Source organism: Manihot esculenta, chromosome 2 (genome assembly GCF_001659605.2).
Source record: "Manihot esculenta cultivar AM560-2 chromosome 2, M.esculenta_v8, whole genome shotgun sequence".
In the NCBI taxonomy this organism is placed as follows: domain Eukaryota; kingdom Viridiplantae; phylum Streptophyta; class Magnoliopsida; order Malpighiales; family Euphorbiaceae; genus Manihot; species Manihot esculenta.
This window is the reverse complement of record NC_035162.2, coordinates 17,304,259-17,329,105: the sequence shown is the minus strand read 5'-3', so window position 1 is coordinate 17,329,105 and position 24,847 is coordinate 17,304,259. Positions and strand designations below refer to the sequence as shown.

Here is a 24,847-nt window from a genome sequence, read left to right as displayed (position 1 = left end):
TTTTTTTTCAAGAAAATAAAACTAAATAATTTAAATTCTTTTATTTTAAAATCAAACCAAATCATATCTATCTTAAAAAAATTAAAATTTTGAATTGAATCGACCTAGTTAATTTTCAATCAGTTTTTTACTCACCCTAATTATCACCCCTCTGTCTTAATATGTACGTGCATGTGTGTGCGTATGAATAAGTCCCTGTTTATTAGTAGAAAATACATTATATTTAAAAAATACTATCCATTATTTAGTTTTAATTTAAAATAATTTATTTCTATTATTTAGTTTTAATTTTTAAAAAATAAAATATATTAATAAATTTATATATAATGGTATTCATAAGATTTTCAAAATAAAAAAATAACTTTTTATTTAAAAAAATCATTACATTTAAAAATAACTTAATTTTTCTTTAATTAAAAAAATATTTTTTAACTAATCCCTTAAAAGCATTGAATGAATTGGAAGGCCTTGATTGATTGCATATGAAAAACGGATTCTCCTAAAATATCCAGATATATTAAAGAACATAAAGATGCTAAATGGAGAATAGTGCGAGAATAAAGGATGTACCGAGTAATTTGCCAATAAAGCGATATGAGAGTCAGAAACAAGTGCCACCCAATCCAAGTTGCTGGCTGAAAGATTCATAAATTTTATCACATCTTAATATATATTTATATGCACAAGTAAATAAAGAAACGTTAATTTAAACAACAAAAGAAACAAACAAATAAAGTGAAAAAATGCCTCCTAATTTAATAAAATATATAAATTAGTTATTATATTTTTAAATTTCAGCTATATATTTAATTCACATAATTTAAAAAAAGTTACAAAAAAAAATCTCTACCATGAGAAATACAATTAAATCACAATTATTTTATTATTTATCTAACTACTAACTTATTATATGTGCACAAACTATAAAATTAAAGGGTACTTTACAGTTTAGACCCTGAAGTTTATCAAATTTAGTCCTTATTTCTTTAAGAATAAACAATTTAGTCTCTAAGTTTTTTTATTAACAAAATAGTCCTTATGTAAAATTTACTATTAGTCAACTATAAAGTAATAAAGTTTACTCAAATTAAAGGGATTAAATTATTATAAATATTAAAACTATCAAAACTAAATTGTTACAAATTGTTAAAACTAAAGAAATTAAATTATTATAAAAAATAAAATTTAAAGGATTAAATTATTATAATTTAACATAGAATTTTAAAAATAGTATTTTGTTAACGGATGAGATTTCGGGATTAAATTATTTTTCATTAAAATGGTAGGGATTAAACTGTGAATTTTATTAAATATTAGAGATTATATTATAAATTATTCAAGATTAAATTGTTGGAATGTATAAAATTACTGGGACTGTATGTCTTACGATGGAAACTAACTTTTTGTGTTTTTATAAATTATAAAAAAACTAAATATCTAGCTTCTAAAAATAAGCAGGGACTAATGGGCAAATCTTATTAAATTACAGGGGCTAAATTGTGATTTACGCAAAGAAAAATTCTTGGCCCCTTTATAAGTAGCCTGTCTTGTTCGCTTCCAACTCGGCAAGCTCTTCAAATCAAAACAACAGCTTCCTCTCCCTCCTTACTTATCTCTTCCTCTCCAAACAACATTTTTCTTTCGAACTCCCAAGTTTATGATCTTTAGCAGACCATCAATCTTCAACAGGAGCTAGCCAGCTAGCTAACTCTCCATTGAGAGAAATCAGCTTGTTTAAATACTTGTTCTTGGAAGCTAGATATTCTAAAACAGGGCTCAAAAGCCGAAAAATGGCAGCAAATGATTGGATAAACGGGTACTTGGAAGCTATTTTAGATGTGGGAAGTAGTCTAAGGAAAAGAAATGAAGGCAAGTTGAATGTTGTTAAGTTTGAAGACAGCAAGGAAAAGGAAGACAAGTCTTTTAGTCCAACTAAGTACTTTGTGGAAGAAGTTATCAATAGCTTTGATGAGTCTGATCTTCACAGGACATGGGTCAAGGTTTGCATATCCCACCTATCTCAGTACTTTTGCAAATTTAAGTAGAATAACTAATCAATATTGAGAGAAATATTTTCAAGTTAAAAGATAGCTCCATGTTGTTCTTTCTTTGTGATTAGTATTCTCTCATATGAGGACCATAAGCAAAAAATAATGCACAAGCTTGTTTTGAATATAATGCCTCTGTTTAACTTGCACAAATTATTTGGCTACAATAAAATACTTCATAATTTATAGAACAAAAATCATTGGCTCCATTTGGCAATAATTTTGAAAATAGTGTTTAATATTTCAAAACACTAGTATTTAGTGATTGAAAAAGTGGATTATGAAAAAACTATCTCTTAGAACGTTTGATTAACCATTACTTGAATAACTATCCATTACAAAAATATCTAATAGCTACCATAAGAGTTAGTATTGCCAAACAAGGCCGTTATATTAGTAGTCTAACAGTGGATTAGCTAGCACAGAATTTGTGAGATGAGGAATTCAATTAGCAGCTTTTTTCAGTATTCTAAAAAACAAATTTATAGTAATGCTTTTAGACCCTTCTTTCCCTAAAAGTGATGAAGAAAAGGCAGGAAAAAAGCTCACAAGGCATCCATCCAAGTTTGTGAGACAATATTTGCATCTAAGATGAATTGATTCTTTTGGTGGTCCCTATTAGACCAACACTTGATTTGGGTCTTTTTTTTTTCCCCAATTTTTTAGGTGGTATTTACTTTTAACGTTGTGCAATAGCTTATAGCCGTTCTATACCAAAAGTTATAGATTAACTGTTAACAATTTATTCTAGTCTCAATCAATTATTGATCATTTAATTTCATTTTTAGAGCTTTTTCTTTGCAAATGGATAGTTGATTTTATTTTATTTATTATCTAAAATTTATTATTTTTTTAAAATTTAATAATTACAAATTTTTATTAATGTAATATATACCTTTAATAGTGATTCACATATCAACAACAATAACAAATGCTTAGATATATTATTTACCAACTACTAAGAATAGTTATATCAACTATATCCACAAGCTAAATTAAATAAGTATTTTTTTTTTTCTAAATCAACATGTTTTGGTCATGCAAGGGCAAATACCAAAGCTTATAATCACAAGAATTATGTTTATGGACCATAAAAAATAACTTAGATTTTTTTAAAAAATAAAAGGTTATTTTCCTTAAAATGATTTCTAGGAAAATATCTATAGTTTCTGAGTTACTTGAAAAGCAATTACTTTTTGAAGAGCTTTTTCTTTTTTTAAGTTAAAAGTTAGGGGGTGAAAGTGAATTTTGAGTAAATTGTGGGCAGGTGATAGCAACAAGGAATACTCGTGAACGGAGTAACAGGCTTGAGAATATGTGCTGGAGAATTTGGCATCTTGCCCGTGAAAAGAAAAAGGTCAGCTTCTACTCCTCTCTTTCCACTAAAACTTCACCACAACACATGTCGTTTGGGGTTATATTTTGGCTACTTTGATTCTCTTGAGCTTTTTCTTATTTATTTTCAAAGAAACCCTAATAAAAAAAGACACCTTGGTGCCATAGGTCCATTAATGATGTGGAGAATAAAGGATTTCGTATTCCTCAATATGTCAATATGCTAAGATTTTTTTTTTCAATATTATTTTTAATTATATAATGAAAATTATGAAAGAAAAGGACTACCTTCTTAATTATGAGTATATTCGCAATTTTGAAGGCAGTGTTAATAGTTTTAACTAAAACACTAATATTTATATATTAAGATGGTGAATTAAAAAAAATAAAAGCTAACAATTACAATAATAGCTTCTAGCAATTAAAATAGCTAACAACTATTAAAATAGTTAATATTATTAAATAAGACCTATATGCAATGGACAATTAATCTCATATTATTTAAGACATTTTAGTATCACTAAACTTTTTTTACATCAATGGGATTTAACTTTCACTTCTATCAACTTAATAATTGATTTGTAGAATAAAGTTAGCAATATCTTTTATAATTATTATTTTCCAAACTCATTATTTTTACTGATTTAGTATCTATTTTGGACAGCCTGTATATAGATTTCTCGATGAACTTATTGGACCTAGTATTAAAGGCTTGGTTAGAAAATTATTAGGCCTCCTAATTATCAAAATCCTACGACCAGTACATAGCAAACAATTAACTCCTGCAATATCCTGTTCTTATACTCGAATTTGATGAATACATATAACGGAAAAACCATATGTAATCTAAAAGTCAGAATATGAAATATGGAAATATGGAGCATTCAAAATATTCAAATACAAAATTTTCAACAAGAACTAATAAACCTAATTTTCATACCAGGATTCAGCTCTAGTCCTCTTCAAGGCATCAGCCTAGGAATTAAATTCTCCACTGTGTTACTTGTTAGTTCACCTCATAAGAACTCCTGGCATTTTCACTCGATGAGTATATTTAATCATAAAACTAAAAGTGTTGTCTGTAAGTAAGCTTCTGGGAAGCAAACAAAGGTAATATTTACTTGCAGATAGCATGGGATGATGCACAAAGGCTTGCCAGAAGACAGTTGGAGCTAGAGCAAGGGCGTAATGATGCTGCAGACGATCTTTCTGAGCTATCCGAGGGAGAGAAGGAAAAGGGTGATGCCAACTTCTCAGAACCTGTCAAGCATTTCAGCAGAATTAACTCAGATATGCAAATATGGTCTGATGATGAAAAGCCTAGGCACCTGTACATTGTGCTAATCAGGTTTCCAGTTTAATTAACTAAGCTAATTTCGGTTTAGAAGAAGCAAATATGAATCATAAACAAGCACATATTTAAGAACTACTAAATCTAATCCATGCAGGCTTCAGCAATGCAAATATGACTATATGATTATGAGAACTACAATTATATTGATTTCACATTTAGTTATGTTTTTGCTGCAGTATACATGGTCTGGTGCGTGGAGAAAATATGGAACTTGGAAGAGATTCTGATACAGGTGGTCAGGTAATCATGGAAGCCTTACAAACAAAATATGCACATTTCACTTCCCATGACTCCAGATATTGTGGTGATTGCAGGTAAAATATGTTGTTGAACTTGCTCGAGCTCTAGCAACTACAAAAGGAGTCTATCGAGTGGATCTCTTGACCAGACAAATAAGTTCCCCTGATGTGGACTTTAGCTATGGTGAACCCATTGAGATGCTGTCATGCCCACCCGATGGCTGTGGAAGTTGTGGAGCTTACATTGTCCGCATTCCTTGCGGTCCCCGTGACAAGTTATCAGAGCTTTCTTTTGTTAGATTTAGTTTTTTGTGAGATAACGCTCTAATTGCATCATTTATACCACAGGTACATACCAAAAGAATCACTCTGGCCTTACATACCCGAGTTTGTTGATGGGGCTTTAAGCCATATTATGAACATGGCTAAAGCTCTAGGGGAACAAGTTAATGGGGGAAAGCCTACTTGGCCATATGTAATTCACGGCCACTATGCTGATGCTGGGGAGGTGGCGTCACATTTGTCCGGGGCCTTGAATGTGCCCATGGTGCTAACAGGACACTCTCTGGGGAGGAACAAGTTTGAGCAATTACTTAAACAAGGAAGGCTTTCTAGGGAAGACATTAATGCAACCTACAAGATAATGAGAAGGATTGAAGCAGAAGAGTTGGGGTTGGATGCATCTGAGATGGTGGTGACCAGCACAAAGCAAGAGATTGAAGAGCAATGGGGCTTGTATGATGGGTTTGATCTGCAGTTGGAAAGAAAGCTTAGGGTTAGGAGGCGCCGAGGAGTAAGTTGCATGGGAAGACACATGGCGAGAATGGTGGTATGTATATATACCCTCCTAGGAAATTCTTAGATGGGCCCGGTCATAGAACCAAGAACAAGAAAGTAGGTCCCATAAGATTTTTCATGGTGAGACCCACTTGTCTATATCTTGGATCCATGGTAGACCGATCTCCTATTAATTATTTATGCTTCACCAGTCACTAGAATAACAAACACACATAAACGACTTGAGTTTCTAGTAAAATTGCATCTAAAAACTGGATTATAGACTAAGAGGACTGTAGTGAATCAGATCAGTGCATTTGCTACTTTCCTTCACTAAACACCTTAGTTTGCAATCATACTTTAATGAATACTCATTGTTTTCAATATATACAAGCATAGTGGCAAATAAGTCATTGTCCTTCAAGCCTCCATTTTAAATAACCAGCTTTTGTCATAAGGGTCCTAGCATTGAGTGAACATAACCAATAATCCAAAATAATTGACATTTGCTCCTAATTAAATCAAGCCCTTATTCTGATGCACATATGGCTTCAGGTTATACCTCCTGGCATGGACTTCAGCTATGTAACAACACAAGATTCATTGGAAGGTGATCTCAAGTCATTAATTGGCTCTGACAGAACTCAAACTAAAAGGAATCTGCCTCCAATATGGTCCGAGGTTATTCTCCCCTTTCTCATACCAAGAATTCCTTCTATGCAGTATTTATACATTAATTTTTTTTTGTGTGGATACCACCCAAAATGTTCTAAATGTTCTACAAGATAAGTTGAAGTCATAGCATAAGTCTTTATAAATGACCAAAAAGAATTTTCAAAAGATTGCTGAAGGAGACTGTTGAGGGACATTCAAAATGTTTGCATGTATTAAATGAAGATAAATTAATTAATGAAATTTCAATTGCATTCCTCATTAATTATCTAATTTAATTTTCTAATGCAGATAATGCGCTTTTTCACAAACCCTCATAAGCCTACTATACTTGCATTGTCCCGTCCTGACCCAAAGAAAAATGTCACCACATTACTCAAGGCTTTTGGGGAGTGCCAGCGCCTCCGAGAGCTAGCCAATCTGGTAAAAATTTGTTTCACTTCAGTTTCCTATGGGACAAGTTACATGCTATCATCTTAGTACAAAGCCAAGTTGCTTACATTTCTGTCTTTTTCTTGCAGACTCTAATACTTGGTAACAGAGACGACATTGAAGAGATGTCTAACAGTAGCTCAGTTGTTCTCACAGCTGTGCTCAAGCTCATTGACAAGTACGATTTGTATGGTCAAGTTGCTTACCCCAAGCATCACAAGCAAACTGAAGTTCCTGATATTTATCGTCTGGCTGCAAAAACAAAGGTACATCATGTTGTTTGCTAACAGAAATTTAATAGCTATCCAACTTTTCTACGTCAAAATAAAATATGCCACCACCCCCCCACTTCCCAAAATCCAATGTTCCTGCCTCATCCCCTGAAAAGTTATAACAACATGAAGTTAAAAAATTCATGTATCTATTTATCCACAGCTCATCAACCAAATTAATTGCCTGATAATTGGCTATACTTTTCACTCCATTATCTTCTAGCAACATTTGAAGTGCTAACAGTATTACTTCTATGGCGGCTTTGTCTCTTGAAGGGAGTTTTTATTAATCCTGCTCTGGTGGAACCATTTGGTCTCACACTTATAGAGGTAATTTTCAGGCCCAATATTCATAGGTTAAATGGGTTAATCCAATCATTTAATCTTGGTTTATATCAGAGCAGTACACAAGATCTGCACCTAACTAAAGTATCAAAAATTGTCTCACGTCACATTCCAATATATATTTTGTAGGCGGCTGCTTATGGTTTACCTGTTGTTGCTACCAAAAATGGTGGACCGGTGGACATTTTGAAGGTAATGCACAACAATACAACATATTCCAAGTTTCTCACCCTAAAACTTGGATTTCTATACTTGTTCTTTTGATCTTTCTTTCAGAGTCCTAAAGCAGTTCATGAATTCTGACCCTTGAATTCATACCTTAGGCTAAAAAGTCCCCAAAAATGTATAGTTCCTTAAGTAGAGTCAGAAATCCAGTAATCATCCAAAAAAGAAAAAACATATAGTTTCTACATGAAACTGATATCTTTCACACAGGCACCGTGTTAGATGAAACAGACTATAATGGTCAAACCTAATTTCAGTGTAGGAAGCTGAGAATTTCAACAGAGCTCCATTATCTATCCTAAGATGCACTTCAATTTTTCCATTGAACACAAAAAAAAAGGCATGCGAATATATTTTTCAATTTTTTTTCTCCCTCCTTTTGTTAGATTGCAGATCATCATACAAAACACTCTGCAGAATCAATAGGCATCTTCTTGTATATCCACTTTTGAACACATACCTACCAAGCCTAGCTAACCCAATTTGGTTAAATTTATGCACAATCTTCTTGAACTGGAATTTCAGAATGGTAGTTGTAGATGATGTATTCCTGCCAACTAATGGAGATTTCTTTGTACCAGGCTCTTAACAATGGCCTATTAGTAGACCCTCACGATCAAAAAGCAATAGCTGATGCACTTCTAAAGCTTGTTGCTGACAAAAACCTCTGGACAGAATGCCGAAAAAATGGCTTGAAAAACATTCACCGCTTTTCTTGGCCAGAACATTGTCGTAACTACCTCTCCCACATTGAACACTGCAGGAACCGCCATCCAACAAGCCGTCTTGAGATCACATCAATCCCTGAAGAGCCAATGAGTGACTCTCTAAAGGATGTGGAAGACCTGTCTTTGAGATTCTCTATAGAAGGAGAAAACAAATTTAACGGAGAGCTAGATGCAGCAACTAGACAAAAGAAACTAATTGAAGCCATTAGCCAAGCAACTTCATCCAATGGTAATGCAAGTGTTACTTATAGTCCAGGTAGGAGGCAGATGCTATTCGTGATAGCTGTTGATTGTTATGACTGTAACGGAAAAAGCACAGAGGCCTTCCAAGAAATTACCAAAAATGTGATGAAAGCTGCAGGATTATGCGTAGGATTAGGCAAAATAGGTTTTATACTGTTAACTGGCTCAAGTTTACAAGAGACAATGGAAGCTTTAAGATGTTGCCCTGTGAATATAGAAGACTTTGATGCAATAATATGTAATAGTGGAAGTGAGATGTACTATCCATGGAGGGACATGGTGGCTGATTTGGACTATGAAGCCCATGTGGATCACAGGTGGCCTGGTGAAAATGTTAGGTCTGTGGCAATTAGGCTAGCAAAGATAGAAGATGGGGCTGAAGATGATGTTCTTGAATATTTTCAGGCATGTGGTTCTAGGTGCTATTCTTACATCATCAAACCAGGAGCCAAGGTAAGAAACTTGTTACGGTGTTGAATACTATCTATCATCAATTGGAAGTAATATAAAGAAATACAGAATTTTTCTAACGTTTACTAATGAATAACAGACTCGAAAGGTTGATGACATCCGACAAAGGCTGCGAATGAGAGGCTTCCGATGCAACCTTGTCTACACACGTGCAGCATCAAGGTTGAATGTGATCCCATTATTTGCATCAAGGAAACAAGCCTTAAGGTTAGTTGGATGCGTTCTTTTACTTGATACAATCTGCATAATTTTCTTTTTTTTGAAAAAAAAAATTCCATATTTGGTTCCAAAGTGAAAATAGAGCAAAATTACACCTGCATGTTTGCATGTCTACAGGTATCTTTCAGTTAAGTGGGGAATTGAGCTTTCCAAAATGTTTGTCTTTGTTGGAGAAAGAGGAGATACGGATTATGAAGAACTACTGACTGGCCTTCATAAGACCCTTATCATAAGAGGCTCTGTGGAGTACGAAAGGGAGAACTTTCTTCACAATGAAGATAGTTTTAAAAGAGAAGATATTGTCCCACAAGAAAGCTCTAACCTACGCTTTGTGGAGGGAAATTATGAAGTTCATGACATCTCAGCAGCTTTAGAGACTCTATTGTTCAAATGATCTTTATTCCTAGATTTTACTTTTCATAACAGTTATCTATGCATACACTCTTACGGATAATGCAAAAGCAAAGTATACTTACAAGTAATAAATACACCTATTCCTAAAATTCAGTTATGATGTATATCTGCACCTAAATTTAAGTTATATTACAATTATGAACTTGTAGAAAATCTTTCAAAGGGCACTAGTTTTATGGTAATGAATTTAATAGGTAAAGATAGGTTATATATTGTGCACAAATGGAGGGATGGTAGAGAGATTTGACAGCCTCCAGTAGACAGTAGATTGTGTATTAAAACTGATTTGCACAAACTATTTGATAGGGCTTTTGCTTGCTGCACATGTGCACTTACATTGGAAGAAAAGCAGAGGATAAAACAGATAGGAAGATGTGCTCTTTTTCGGCAATAAGAGATTCAAGTGGACCCCATACTTTTACAATGTCAAAGTTACGCTATAGGACTTTAAGTGCATAATTTGTGTGCCAAGTTTTACTTTATTTTTTCATGTTTACTTCTTTTTCATAAAATTATTTGAGTCAACTTCAAGCTATCATTTTCTATATTTTTTTGACTTTCTTTGTCGCTGCCAAAGTACTGGAATTGGTTCTTGGAAATTAGCAAAATCCCCTGATTACGAATGTAGTTTGTTAATTCCTGAATCTTGGCCCTAAGCATTTCATTCCACCTATTCAATGTAAAATTTCACTCGTAAAACTGAGCACCTATAAGAAAATTTTGCTAGGCCTGACTTTGTGTTCCTAGGTAATTGTTACTGTGATGAATATCAGAATACTTATTGGCATAAACCTTTAGGTCCTTTACAATGGCAGAGATTTAAAACTTCCACCCAAAAAAAATTCTTCTTAATCTAATATAAGCATCATCAGTCTCGGCATTTTTAACTATAAAGAAAACCTATATATGTGATGATAAATTAAATAAAATGAACAATAGAACATCTTATCTGCCATATTTTCAGTTCCGTAGAGACTCAGGCTCACTTTTGCACATTATGAACACCTTGTCAACTTCTACATTCAAGATCACAAAGCTTTTGAATAATCACAACCAATGTTCAAATTCTTTCTTCTTATAGAAATCATCCATATTGAATTCAAAAGTTTCAATATAAAAAAAATAATAAAGTTTTAAATTCTAATATAATAAAAAAATAAACAGGAAATACTAATAACGAATGTAAGTTTGCATTTGGATAAGATATCTGACTTTCAAATATTTGGAGCTGTGAAAAAAGAAAGAGAAAAGAATACACATTTCAACCAAATCTGAGAAAGCATACTGCTCGGTCGATATTTCAAATTCATCCTCAAACAATTTTTCATCTACGCTTAAAGATCCATTCTCTAATAAATCTATCCTATAAACGACAATCAACATGCAAAATCTGTTTACTCCGTTCTACTAATTTTACCGTGGAAAATGGGGGTAAGAAAGGAACACAATATCAGACATCAAATTCAGCAATAAAATGACTATTGAATTTTTACTAAAAAATCAATTGAAATTCTCAAAAGAACACATAACTGTGCATATTTACATGTATACAATAAGTATCGAAATTTAAAAATAAATAAGACGATAATACCGGAGTTGAGATCTGTCTCCATGTTTTCGATGGTTGGCGATCAGCTTCTGGTCTTCTACATATACCTTGGCTGCCCTGCCTGATCTTCCACATCTAACAAAATTCACTCATATACGTATCAAACACAAAATCGATCCCTCCTTGTGATTTTTTTTTTCCGATTTCAAATGTACATGTACAGAGATTCATTTGAGCACTGAGATTCTTCATGCACTGCAAGTAACTTCTCCATCTTCGATTCTTAATCCTTAGAATCCCTAATTCCACAAGAATACCAGAGAGAGCAAAGGTTGTTGAGAATGATGAATGAAATAAAAGAAAACTAATCACTGTCGATCGCCTCCGATGAAGAAACTCAATCAATTTTAAAAGCAAGGGAACTTTTTGGAGGGAAAAAAAGAGTGAGCGAAGAGAATGAGCAATTTATTTATTTATCCCAAGACTGGGCGGGGGCAAGGTGTTAAGGGTCCTAGGATGTCAATACTGTAAAAGAGAAGTAAACTAAGGATTGCGTCATATCCGTGGTTTTTTTAAAATTATTAATTTAGGAGGGTGTATTACTCGAGACACAACTAATATTTTTTCTTATACAAGCCAATTTGTTTTTAAGATTTCTCGAGAGAGTAATCAGTTGGCCATTAGCAAGGGTTGGACACAGATAGTTATCGTAAATCTATAAAAAATTTTAATTATACTTCTGTCTACAATAAAATGTGAGAATTATCGATAATAATATATAATTACTATTTTGCCTTTGAAATAAAATAAATAGCATGTTTATAAATTCTCATGTTTAGTTTTTATCTATTATAGCTACAGACTTTTGATTGAATACTGCATGTTAAATTCAGTGTTCGCTTATATAATCTTGACTAATCAGGTTATTCATATTCATAGTGTATCGAGTGATTCTTAATACTAAATTAGTTTGAAAGTGTTCAAATCAAGTGTCTCATAGTCCCAAATGAGTGTCAAAATGTGAGCCTGTGACATTTAGTATCAAAGCTCGAACGATCTATGAGGCGCAACTTGCTGCGATTGAGGCATCCTTGGCAGAATTGAGGGAGATGATCGGACAGCTGACCCTGCAACAGGGAATCCACCAACCCGCCGTCGCCGCACATCCCTATGTGGCCGCCAATCCTGTGGCCGCCATTCCTATGGCCGCCATTCCTGTGGCCGCCATTCCTGTGGCCGCCATTCCTGTGGCCGCCAATCCTGAAGTCACCTATGTGGTGAAGAAGATCTTATGCTCAACAAAACAGGAGGACGAGACACAAAGGAGGAAGATTTTCCAGGCAAAGTGTCGAGTAGGAGAGGCAATTTGCAGGCTAATTATAGATAGCTGCAGTTGTGAGAATCTGATAGCTAAGCAATTGGTAGAAAAATTACAGTTGCCTACACAGCCTCACCCCTCACCCTACAAAGTCGGATGGATCAAGGAAGGACCGACAATTGAGATCAACAGAATCTGCAGCGTGCCTATCTCGATCGGTAAATCTTATACTGAACCTGTTAATTGTGATGTTGTGGATATGGATTGCTGTGGAATTTTGCTAGGTCGCCCTTGGCAATTCGACGTTGATGCTTTGCATAAAGGGAAGGAGAATTCATACATGTTCATGTGGAATCAAAAGAAGATTACTATCTTGCCTTCCGGTTCTGCTAAACATTCTAAGGTGGAAGGGAAGCATACTGTTGCTGTTTCTAGGGGAGTGCAGAAGCTATCAGGCGCAGTTGAGAAATCTGAAGGCACACTAGCCTTATTGATGAGAGCAAAAGGTACAATGGAGGATGCACCATTTTTACCACCGCCCGTCAAAGAGTTGTTAAAGGAGTTTCCTAAGATAGTGGAGGAGTCATCAAAGCGTCCACCCCTGCGGGATATCTAACATCAGATTGATCTCATTCCTGGATCAAAATTACCGAATCTGCCTCATTACAAGATGAGTCCAAAGGAGAGTGAAAACCTCCAAGGCCAGGTGGAATTTGCTTACAACAGTATTGCAGCAAGCAACTTGGCAAAGTAGCACGTGGATGTTTTCAAACAGGAGCGTGGTGGAGGACAGAAAAAGCTTGACGCCAAGAAGATTGGTCCATTCCGGATCATTCAGAAGATCAATGACAATGCCTATGCTCTTGACCTCCCACATGAAATGAAAATTTCGAAGACGTTTAATGTGGCAGATCTATTTCAGTACTACCCTGCTGATGACAACTCGAGGACGAGTTCTTTACAAGTGGAAGGGAATGATACGGAGCAACTAGCCTTGGATTTTACGGCAGAGTTGGACCGGGGCTAACTTTTATATTTTAATTATTATTTTGGATATTTTGGATATTTTTATTATTTTGCATATTAGAGTTTTATTTCTATTGTAAATAGCCTCCCTTGGCTATTAGGATTTTAGACTCCTATTAGGATTAGGATTATTTTGCATATTAGAGTTTTATTTCTATTTAGCCTCCCTTGGCTATTAGGATTTTAGACTCCTATTAGGATTAGGATTATTTTGCATATTAGAGTTTTATTTCTATTTAGCCTCCCTTGGCTATTAGGATTTTAGACTCCTATTAGGATTAGGATTATTTCAGTGTGGCCGCATAACGAAGTTGGTCATATGTGTTAATAGCCTGGAGAGGAGGATTGATGATCTTGTTGCATTGTATAATACATATGCCACCCAAGTGGGGATGGCACTAGAGATTGATATGATTTACCAGCACATGGTGTTGTTAAAAGAGAAAAATGAGCAATTATTGGCCATGATAGCCAAATTATCCAGAAGTGAGGGGGAGCCCACGGTGGTGGAGTCAATTCAAAATCCCTCTTCTGGGAATGACACTGAATGGGGTGATCTTGAGATAAAAGTGAATGAATTTGGGGCAGTGGCCTTCTTGAATAAAGTTAAGACAGTGGTCTTCTTGAACAAAAAGTAAGGTAGTGGCCTCCTAAGATAAATTTGAGGCAGTGGCCGTCTCGAATAAAATTGAGGCAGTGTCTTTCTGTGTATTTTGCTAGAATTATGCAGTAACATGGAATGCGACGTGGGAAAGCCTATGGGATTACTCTGGAAATGAATTGAAGGACCAAATAGCAATGAGGAGAGTTGCAGGCTAGTTCCTACGAGAGGGCCAATGAAGCAGGCCAGGCTGAAATCAATGGTGAAAGTTGCTAGACAATCCTAAGGTGGATGCCTTTGAGGTAGGCAATGTTGAAAGTCTAGAAAAATAAATCTTGGTGTGGTGCAGGTGATGTGTTGGAGGTAAATGATTTCCTCTCAATTATAAAATTATTTTTTGGTGTTATTGAAAATTGTTATTGTGTAGATAGGTTGAAAGTTGTATCCATGTGTTAGATCAACAAGGCTTACCGATATGGAAAGCTGAAATGGAGATTTTATGGAATGGGATGTATAGTGTAGAGGACATATTGATTCAAGTTTACTCTAAAAATATGGGATTCAATTCTCGAGGGAGTTGGTAAACTCCAATATTAAGTTCATAAGGAAAGTATGCAAATGAAATTTTCACCTCTCATTAGTAACATAAAGATGTGTTGGAGCTTATTGAGTTAGATGATTTTTAGAGATGGTTGAAACCTGAGACAGAATGAGTGTTAAATAGATGTGAAGAAGGGTTGTACAGTGCCAGTGATAGCCAAGAGTTAATCAGTTAGGTTTAACACTGAGTTGAAGAGAAGTTCAACTCTCAGTATCTCATTATTAGCAAACCAAACAGAGGGGTCAAAGAGATAAGTGGGGAGCCACCAAAAGTATCAAACATGATATAAGGCATGATGTGTGTTCATCAAAATAAGCTGGAGCGAAAGCGACAAAGGAAAATTTGAAAAATTGAACATTATGAAGGTAAAACCATTAAACATTGTGAAATGCTCTCTATGGAGAAAGCTGCATTAGGCTACAAATTGTCTATGTAGAAGTGTTTCAAGTGGATGAAATGATCTTATGGAAAAATAGAAGAAAACCAGATGGGGGAAGAACATGTAATAAGAATCAAAGAGTTATCCAATGTGGATGGCTTATGCATTCTTTTTTTTTTCCAGAGTAGTGTTATTCGCGTATAAGACTACAACGAGCTGCTAATATTGAAGAGGGTGAAGTAGTAGAGGCTTTCACGAATATTGTAATTATAAATAATCCGATGAGTGATACAATAGCTATAATGTTGATACAAAATGGGATACAGGAAAAAAAAAGAGTCGAAATGAGCTTGTGAGAAGATCGAGACATATAAATACGAGTATCAAGGTGAAAGTAATGGAGGCAGTTGCAAATACTAGAGTTGTTGACCAATGTGCAATTGGTACAATCACATCAAGGCCGAGATTAAGGGTACAATAAGACAAAACAAGAGAAAACAAGATAGTTAAACTCAATACATGAAGCATTATGGTAGGTTCTTGAGGTATCCATTCAATTGGAGATTTAGAAAGATGAAATAGATTTGATGAGAACCCTTATTAATGATTTGAGGTATCAACAATGATGGATTTTCTCAAAGACAAGAAAGGTGATCTCCATTTCAATTAGTGAAGACCTCTGTTAATGGAGAGAGTGTTTGGTATAGAGTAAGAAGAGCCTAATAGTTATCCAATACAAGTGGGTCAAGAGTAAGCTTAATATTGATTATCAACGTCTATACAGTGATATTGATGCTAAAGTGAAATTCATATACAAAGGAAGAGTTCATATTTCTGACTTTACAGAAGATAGAAAATAGGTGCCAAAAAATGAAGAATAGTGTTATATTATAACAATCAGAGACAAAGTTTTCTATCTAACCAAAGCGAACCGAGAAAGAGAACGAGTGCGAAATCCTAGGAGCGAAATTGGTATAAGTATCTCTCGAATTTCTTATAATGTTATTTAAGACTAATTCTTTTTGTATATCTTTGTGTTGTTAGAAATTAGGTTGCTTGTGACCCACTTGATAAATTTATAGTAATTGAATGTAAGAACATAACATATTTTCTAGTTATTTCAAATCATATTTGTGTCCCTTAGATAAACAGAGAAGAGAATGCTACTATTGTTCATGCGTAAATCAACTTCTTGAAATTCATAATCAAGTACAAGAAGAATTCAACAATACCATCGTAGAAGAGTATTGCGAAAGGGTAACAGACGATTAAGGATAAAAGAGTGTCGAACGATGGTGTCAGTGATAAAACAATCATAATAGTGGAAAACATATTTGCTCTTCAAAGAGTTAAAATCAACCTTTCAAGTTGCAATAGAAAGAAGCTCATGTAAATTTAAGAGGTGGAAGATATGAGGATCATCATGTTGATTAGAGTTTGATTTCTACTGGTATCTATGGAAAATATTAAGGGAGCTATAAATGCATCAAGTTTCAATGGAAACCACAATTGTGATGAAACTAAGAAATCACTCAATCAACAACGAAGTAAAAAATGGAAGATAATAAGAGAACAACAAAAGATATGACCTCTGAGTCAGACAATAAGAGTGCGGTGTCCAAGGTGATGATTATAGGTGAAATTCTAGAGATAACTCGGAGTTACAAAAGGGTAATGCGAAGGAACCCTCAACCTCTAATCTGGTATAATATTTCTCAAATTTCTTGACACATTTCTTTAAATAAATTATTTTTGAATATTTTAGTGGGTTTGTAGTTGAGTTCCCCTTGTGAGGGACTTAGAAAATTTAAACTAACCGATATTGATCACATATAGTGTGTAGCTATCTGTAAGCAATAGAAATAGAGTATAACATGGTTTTATTAGAATTCAATTGGGTTTCAGTCATGTGTTTTGATAAGGTATAGAACCCATGAGATCAACTAAGATGAAAAGAAAGGTGCCAACAAAGAAGAATTTCAAAGGGGTTGAGGAACATGCCTGTAAATCGAGACAAATCGAGACAATGGCTGTGGTGTTGCCACTAGCATAACAAAGGAAGTCTCTCTTATCAATCTATTACTGTTGAGCTAAAATAGTGTTACTACTTGCTTTTTGGATAACTTGTTTGAGTAATTATTATCTTATGAGACTAATGATATTTCTTATGAGACTAACACAAGTAAATCATGGTGTTATATGAGGCATGAGTTTATATCGACCGACTAATTCTAGTATCTTTAGACCTTCTTGGAGTTATATGTTATCATTCTAGAACACTATTTTTAACTTGAAACTTTTTTTAATGAATGCTCCATCACTATGGTTTGTAGTGTTTTAGCTTTGGATTTTGTGATTGCTCCTTTGAATTGTGGTGTTTGAGTGTCCACCTTGATGTCCTCATCACCAAATTTTAAATATAAATTATTAAAAAGCATTCAAAGCAACTCACTCACAAATGCACCGAGAACTTTAAGCTTTATTTTTTTAAAAGATAAAAAACACCTCTTCCTATATGATATTAGTAGGAATTAGTGTAAGGAAACCTAGAGATTACTGCAACCTAAAATTATGCAGTGAAAAAAAACTCTATTTCCCCTTTCAGAATCTGAGTGTTTCGTTTAATTCGAAATGAAGGATAAGAGGCTAACCTTTTAGACTTGATGAAAAGAAACCATTCCGGACTGATGGTGCTGCTTCTAAAACGAGCACTCTCAATGGTATCCACATGAACGTTTCCGTCTGGAGTGCTAGCTCTCTGAACGGATGGATTACCTATGTGCTCCCAATTTGCAACCCCGAAAAACGATTACGTAAAAAAAAAAAAAAAAACTTGCTCCCGCAATTCAAAGAAGGTCTTTTATGTCTGCTCATTTTTTTTCAGTTTTTTCCGTTTTTCCACACTTCTTTTAGTAAAAGAGTTGTGTTCATAACCAATTATCACAATATCTCAGATACTAATATATCTATGTGATAAGTCATTTTCAAAATAAAATGAAAAATCATTTATCTGTAACAGTTACAGATAGACTGTAAATCATTTAAATATTATTATCTTATAGTAACAAATAATTAATATTAATAATAATATTTTTATTATTATTAATTATGCTAATGGGCTCTTATCCCATTAATATGACATAACACATAAATGACGTTCTTTTGTATGTGAGAATCGATAGTCTGATAATGTCTAATAAACAAAATATGTATTAGTCCCTTTGTCACATGATATCTAGTTTGAATATAAGTCATGGTCAATGTTAAACTTATAATGTTCAAATTTATGATTTCTTGATTTCTAAGTGGACTGATAAAACCAAATGATATTGATCACATTATCAATTCATTTGAGTATGGCCATGCATTTCTCATTTTCACTTATCGAGGGGTCTAGAAGATCTCTCTTCCAAAAAGAGGGATCAATTCTATCTTAGTTGTTCGATATCCTCTACATAATTTCTATATGTTCAATCATAACTTTTATGATTATCCGATTAAAGACAATATTTATTAGTGTCAAAATACAACGGTCCTTATATTAGAAACTGTGACAATATCAAGTCAAAAGATTAAAATATAACTATTTTTAGATTCACTTATGATAATAACCCATGTAGTGATCTCAATGTAGATCCATCCATTATTTTATTATTTAATAAGTATTTATGATTATTGATTTATATCAATATACATATAATCATCTCATAATTATCAATCAATACTCATACTAGTCATATTTTATTATTATCATTATAATAATAAATATTCAGAGATATTAATTATTATTATGTAACATACAAATAAATAATAATGATAATAAACTCTCTTTTATTAATGAAAAGAATGACATACAGAAAATCCAAAATAATGGTTTAGGGCAAATACACTAACAATTAGTTCTAGCCAAAGATCAGTTTCAGTCGAAATTGATAATTAAAATTCAAAATTAAAAATTTAATTTGATTTATAAATTAAATCAAAATTGGCTTATTTTTTATTATTTAAAAATGATTTTGATTTTTTATGATTCGGGTTTAATTTCGGTCCAGTTTTACATCAATTATAATTATGATTTTTTTACGATTTTGATTCCGGTTTTAATCAAATTTAAATTTTAAACGGTTACTCAGCGTTTGATCTTAAAAATTTTTTAAATAAAAAAATTTAAATAAAATAAAATATAAAAAATAAATATAAGTCTTAAATATTATTAAATATATATTTGATTAAATAAGTGAATTGTATAAAATGTGCTCAGCATAATAAAAAAATAAAATAAAATTGTATATAATATAAAAATAAAATAATTATATTTAAATGAAAATAATAACTTTTACAAGTAAAAAATTTTTAATTATTATTTAATCATTTAATTTATTTATTTATCCATTTTAAATCGCACAATTTTATAAAATAATTTATTTTAAAAATTAAAAATTAAATTAGATCACGATTTGAATCAATTAGTTTGGATTTGATTTCAATTTTAATTCACTAAAAATTTTTTTAGTAATGAAATTTTTTAATTTAAAATTTCAATTCGATTTAAAAATAAAAATTTATTCACCTATTCAATATATGGTTGGAACCGAACCGGTGCCAGACCCGTAGGAATTACTCCGTATGAAGACCAGCTTGGATCTGAGCTATGGCCCTCCAGTGGGACCACCTATAATAAATATATTTAAAAAAAAAATAAAAAGCACTTCCTTAAGGAAAAAGGAAGGCATAAACTAGTGTGTATATATAAAGTAAAAATATATAAAAATTAATCCAGCTCAAGTATTATTCAAAGGGTGAATTAATATCATATCTCTAGTTTTTAGAAATTTTATTAGTTTGTTTATATATTAAAATTACTTTATTAAAATATTATTATATTTTATAAAATATAATTTTTAATTATTTTATTAAAAATATTAACTAAAATTTTTTTAAATGGCTTAATAGTTCACTTTTAAAAAATAAAAAGGTGTTTTAATTAAGTTATTTTAAGATATTGATAAATTAGTAAAATTTTAAAAAAATTAAGAATTTAATAGGATTTTTTATTTAAATAATAATTAAATTTGAAATAATTTTTTATTGAAATTAAAATAAATTTAAGTGGCGATAGATTTGATTAGGTTGTTTAAATCATTTTAGTGCCTCTTACCGTCGTGATTTAAACATTAAATTTGTTTCTTGAAAGAAAATCATTTTAAATGCTGATGAAAGAACCATTTAAAATAATTTATTATTTTATTATTACTATCAGTAAAACTTTAAATTTATTATTATTTAAAAAAATATTATTTAATTTATATAAAATAAAAAAACTCATTACATAATTTCTTAATTTTTTAAAATTATTAAAATATTTTTAATATTCTAAAAAAATACTAATTAATTTTCTGTTAATAATAATTTTATTATTTAATCTCCATAATTTAAAAAATTTATTAATTAAATTATTGACGTAAATAGTATTTTGTCATTATTATTTTTTAATTTTCTGCGCTATTTTTCTAACAGGATGCCGAACAGACTCTCGATTCATTGGTTGGACTTGCCATATAGATACCATTCCTCTGCAGCGGAAACTGAAAAGTCGTGTAATCTTCCTGTCATCCCACAATCAACCAGGCAAAGCTTGGATGCTCTTCTAACATTTTAGTTGACCAATTTGCTTTTCTTCATTAGCTCCAGAATTCATCCATTCAATCTTGCCGGATTTCATCACAAATGGACCGGCAGAACGATTCATCTGGTGGGAAGAGGAGATTGGTGGTGGTAGGAGGTGGAATTGCAGGTTCTCTGCTTGCCGAATCCCTTCAATTTGACGCTGATGTCACCCTCATTGATCCGTACGCATTTGCTTATTTTTTTTCTCATTGTTGTTTGCTATATAATGTTCTTTTGTAGATGAAGCATCCTGTTACTTCTTATTTTTGGTGGAGATGGAGATTGGAGATAGGAGATTGGAGATTGGAGGGAGTTAAATAAACCAGAAAGGGGACCTTATATATAGACCATTTTAATTGCTAATAAATTTCATCATAGGATCTTGATTGATATCATACGTTTTAGTAATTAGATTTTATTTAACTAAAGAAAACAATTAACTCTTTGAATTTTGCAAATTCTACTTTAATTTGGCTTGAGCATGACTTATTTGCATAGAATTAGAAAGATAGATTCTGAGATTTGCATATGAATTCTATAAATATTGTGATGTTGATTTCTTCTTAATGGGTCTTAGAGAATTTATTTTCATCAAGTTGTTATCATTAGCTGTTCTAAGTGAATTTAAAACTGAAACCAGGAAGGAGTACTTTGAAATCACATGGGCAAGCTTGAGAGCAATGGTGGAGCCATCTTTTGGGAAGAGATCAGTAATAAATCATAAAGATTACTTGAGAAATGGCCGCATTATTGCATCGAAGGCAATCAACATTACTGATACAGATGTATTGACTGCTGATGGTGGTATATTTCCCTTTGACTATCTTGTCATTGCTACTGGCCATGTAGAATCTGTCCCAAAGACTAGGGCTGAGAGACTTGCTGAGTACGAAGCAGGTAAAACTGGGCAGGAACTCAAGTAATTCCATCTGGAATTGCAGACTTATATTATTATTACTATTATTATTATTCACAGCCCCAATTTTAGATGTTTTAGAACATAGATGGCAAGAAATAGAATTCCTTATAGCTGCTATGATTGCATTATTGGCACAGCTTAAGTGCACATCTGTGTCTTACAATACGATCCTCTATTGAATTTTGGTTGTGAGGAACAAGAAAAAAAAAGAAGCATAAACAAAAATATCAGAGTGTTGTGACTAATTAAGCTTTCAATTAAGGGCTATTCTCATGGACGTTTTTAAGGCAGAATTGGTTCATACTATGTGAAGCATTGGTTCTAGTAGTGTGCATGTGCGCATAGTATTTATGCTAAACTTAATTCTGTTGTATTTTGCACTGGCAGAAAATGAAAAGATCAAGTCTGCTCATTCCATGTTAATTGTTGGAGGAGGTCCTACTGGTGTTGAACTTGCAGGAGAAATTGCTGTTGATTTCCCAGAAAAGAAGGTTACTCTGGTGCATAGTGGATCAAGGTTGATGGAATTTATTGGACCAAAAGCTGCTAATAAGGCATTAAAATGGTTAAGGTCAAAGAATGTTGATGTTAAATTAGAGCAAAGGGTTGATTTAAATTCTGTTCCAGAATTGGATGACAATGGTACCAGAATTTACCATTCTTCAGGCGGTGAAACTATCAAGGCAGATTGCCATTTCCTATGTATAGGGAAACCACTGGGCTCAGCATGGCTTAAGGGTACTGTTTTGGAGAACAACTTGGATAATCAAGGATGCTTGGTGGTTGATGAGCACTTGAGAGTCAAAGGTCAAAAAAATATATTTGCAATTGGAGATATCACTAATATTCCAGTAAGTTTTAGACTCAATTCTACAATCATTTTAAAAATTTTAGGTTGGTTTTGCCAGGATCCTTGTCTTCCCATGAGTCATAATTTTGATAGGGAATCATTAAAGTAAAAAGCTAGTTACGTTTGAGATTATCACAACATATTTGATGAATTTTCCTTATCCATTTACGTAAGCAAATTTTGATATGATTTGCTTGAGCTATATATATAATTAATAAAAGTGTTCTATATATATATATATTTTTACTAGAATTAATGAAAGTATAAAAAAGTTTTTGCCCTAGTCGAGAATCTAGAAGTAGTTGATTAGTTGACTAGTATACTAATCATACATGCATGAGCTTTAATTATATACCGTTTAATGTAACAGGAAATGAAACAAGGATATTTGGCACAAAGCCATGCTGAGGTGGCTGCTAAGAACTTGAAGTTATTGATGGCTGAGGGAAAAGCAAGCAAAATGGCCATCTACAAGCCAAACTCTTCAAGAATAGCAATTGTTTCACTGGGGAGGAGAGATGCTGTTGCACAATTTCCATTGATTACCATCAGTGGGCTTATTCCAGGAATGATAAAATCTAGGGACTTATTTGTAGGGAAAACAAGAAAGCAAAGGGGCCTAGACCCTGATGACGCATGAATTATTGATGAGTGAATTGTTCAATATTGTGAACTGCTAGCCAGCCTTATATTTTTTTTCCCATGCTGCGTTTGATGCTTGTTATATAGTTGTCATTTATTTTGATTTGAGGTTGAATTTAAGTTGATTTTTGAAAGCTGTATTGAATTTATTCAGAGTTTAGTATGCTATTGGGGACATTCACCATGATCAATGATTACAGGTGTGTATCATTAAGTAGAGTATTGGCAATTGTACTCTATGTTTAGATATATACATTCAATTGATTGAATATAAATGTTATATAAGCTAAAATCATGATGGATTATATTTATAATCATGTGATGGCGATTTTTCATTGATTAGTGTGAGTAAGAATTTTCCTAATATTATTGCCAAAAGCAATACTTTTTACTTGGACAACAATTTTATTTTCCATTTGAATTTGATTTCCAATAAAACTAGGTTCTCCATTAGGAGTAATGCAAAGAAAAAAAGAATTGCAAAAGTAATATAAAAACAAAATACAATGTGTTGCAGAAAAGAGATTAAAAGATAACAAAGAAAATGCCGCTTTGTATTTTCTTGACCTTGTACAAAATCTGCTGGTTGATCAGAGAAAGGTCATCTTCAAGTGGCGTTTTCTCCGGCAAACTTAAAGCAATTTTTTCGCATTACCATATAGAGAAATTGCCAACTCCAGTGGCGTTTTCTGAAGCCTTTTTGGCAAAAGAAAAACTTTCACTTGATCAATATCTTTTACAAATTAACCTTTAAATATAATAATTATTTATAAATAAATTCTTATATTTTTTACAAATTAATCACTTACTATAATTATTATTATCATTATTTATAATTTTGTTAATAATTTAACTCTCTCCATATTATATTAATAAAATAGCCCTCACAGTTAAATTTTAAATTAAGTAATTGTTTATTATAAGTTTAACTAATTATAAATGAAAAGTCTTTAATTTTTTGTTAAACATATCAACAAACATAATGCACCACATTAACAAAAAAAAAAAACCCTTTAAGTGTCAAAGTGTAAAATTATGTAGATTTTTTTTGTGCTTTTTTCCTATTTTTTTTTATATATATCTTAGATAGAAAAATTAAATACAATATAGTATTTTATTTTATCATGTTACATAGAAAAATGGGAAAGAGAGAAATAATGGAATTATCCAAAATATCATGATTGGAATTATAATTACAAAACTAACTTTAGTTTGATCGACTAAAAACAATACAGAAAGTTACTAGTAATTAAAAAAATCTTTAATTGAATTAATTAATTAAATTTATTTTCTATTTAAATCAAATTTTATTACAAAGAATTATCTATATATTAAAATAAATTTTACGATTTGTCAATAAATTTAAAATATTTACTTCTGTTTGTAATTAAACTCTAATTAATTAAGTTAAAAAAAGGCTTACTATTATATTTGAAAACGAAATTTTATAAAAAATAAGTAAACCGTTTATAAATAAAAAGTAAAATTTACTTTTAAAAAAAATATATATATAAACAGGGT

The 24,847-nt window shown here is 32.2% G+C and overlaps 2 protein-coding genes and 1 long non-coding RNA gene across 6 annotated transcripts; 2 read left to right on the top strand and 1 right to left on the bottom strand.

The window, feature by feature from the left end:
* Nucleotides 1-458: 458 nt before the first annotated feature.
* Nucleotides 459-11,860, bottom strand: LOC110609239. 4 transcript variants are annotated; one of them, XR_002487009.2, is made up of 3 exons: nt 11,366-11,851; nt 4,324-4,643; nt 459-635 (listed from the first exon to the last, which is right to left on the bottom strand). It is a non-coding gene; the product is annotated as an uncharacterized LOC110609239 (long non-coding RNA). The 4 variants fall into 4 exon arrangements; XR_002487008.2 differs by lacking the exon at nt 459-635 and adding an exon at nt 6,926-7,109 and having other exon boundaries at nt 4,151-4,643; nt 11,366-11,853; XR_002487007.2 differs by lacking the exon at nt 459-635 and having other exon boundaries at nt 4,151-4,411; nt 4,505-4,643; nt 11,366-11,845.
* Nucleotides 1,574-9,871, top strand: LOC110609238 (probable sucrose-phosphate synthase 4). The gene is made up of 14 exons (XM_021748682.2): nt 1,574-2,000; nt 3,316-3,405; nt 4,511-4,731; nt 4,914-4,977; nt 5,052-5,251; nt 5,325-5,805; nt 6,309-6,434; nt 6,717-6,848; nt 6,947-7,123; nt 7,406-7,459; nt 7,604-7,666; nt 8,281-9,123; nt 9,221-9,348; nt 9,478-9,871. Exons 1-14 carry the CDS (start codon nt 1,791-1,793, stop codon nt 9,752-9,754), a joined length of 3,066 nt encoding a protein of 1,021 aa, XP_021604374.1. The 5' UTR covers nt 1,574-1,790; the 3' UTR covers nt 9,755-9,871.
* An 8,916-nt stretch (nt 11,861-20,776) lies between the features above and the next one.
* Nucleotides 20,777-23,462, top strand: LOC110604530 (ferroptosis suppressor protein 1). Its single transcript, XM_021742734.2, has 4 exons — nt 20,777-21,097; nt 21,556-21,812; nt 22,222-22,685; nt 23,055-23,462. Exons 1-4 carry the CDS (start codon nt 20,976-20,978, stop codon nt 23,322-23,324), a joined length of 1,113 nt encoding a protein of 370 aa, XP_021598426.1. The 5' UTR covers nt 20,777-20,975; the 3' UTR covers nt 23,325-23,462.
* The last annotated feature ends 1,385 nt before the right edge of the window (nt 23,463-24,847 follow it).

Coding starts and splice junctions, on each gene's coding strand:
- LOC110609238 (XM_021748682.2), top strand. CDS start 1,791: ATGGCAGCAAATGATTGGATAAACGGGTACTTGGAAGCTATTTTAGAT. Junction 7,667..8,280: donor GACCGGTGGACATTTTGAAG/GTAATGCACAAC, acceptor TCTTTGTACCAG/GCTCTTAACAATGGCCTATT. Junction 9,349..9,477: donor TCAAGGAAACAAGCCTTAAG/GTTAGTTGGATG, acceptor GCATGTCTACAG/GTATCTTTCAGTTAAGTGGG.
- LOC110604530 (XM_021742734.2), top strand. CDS start 20,976: ATGGACCGGCAGAACGATTCATCTGGTGGGAAGAGGAGATTGGTGGTG. Junction 21,098..21,555: donor GATGTCACCCTCATTGATCC/GTACGCATTTGC, acceptor AACTGAAACCAG/GAAGGAGTACTTTGAAATCA. Junction 22,686..23,054: donor GAGATATCACTAATATTCCA/GTAAGTTTTAGA, acceptor TTAATGTAACAG/GAAATGAAACAAGGATATTT.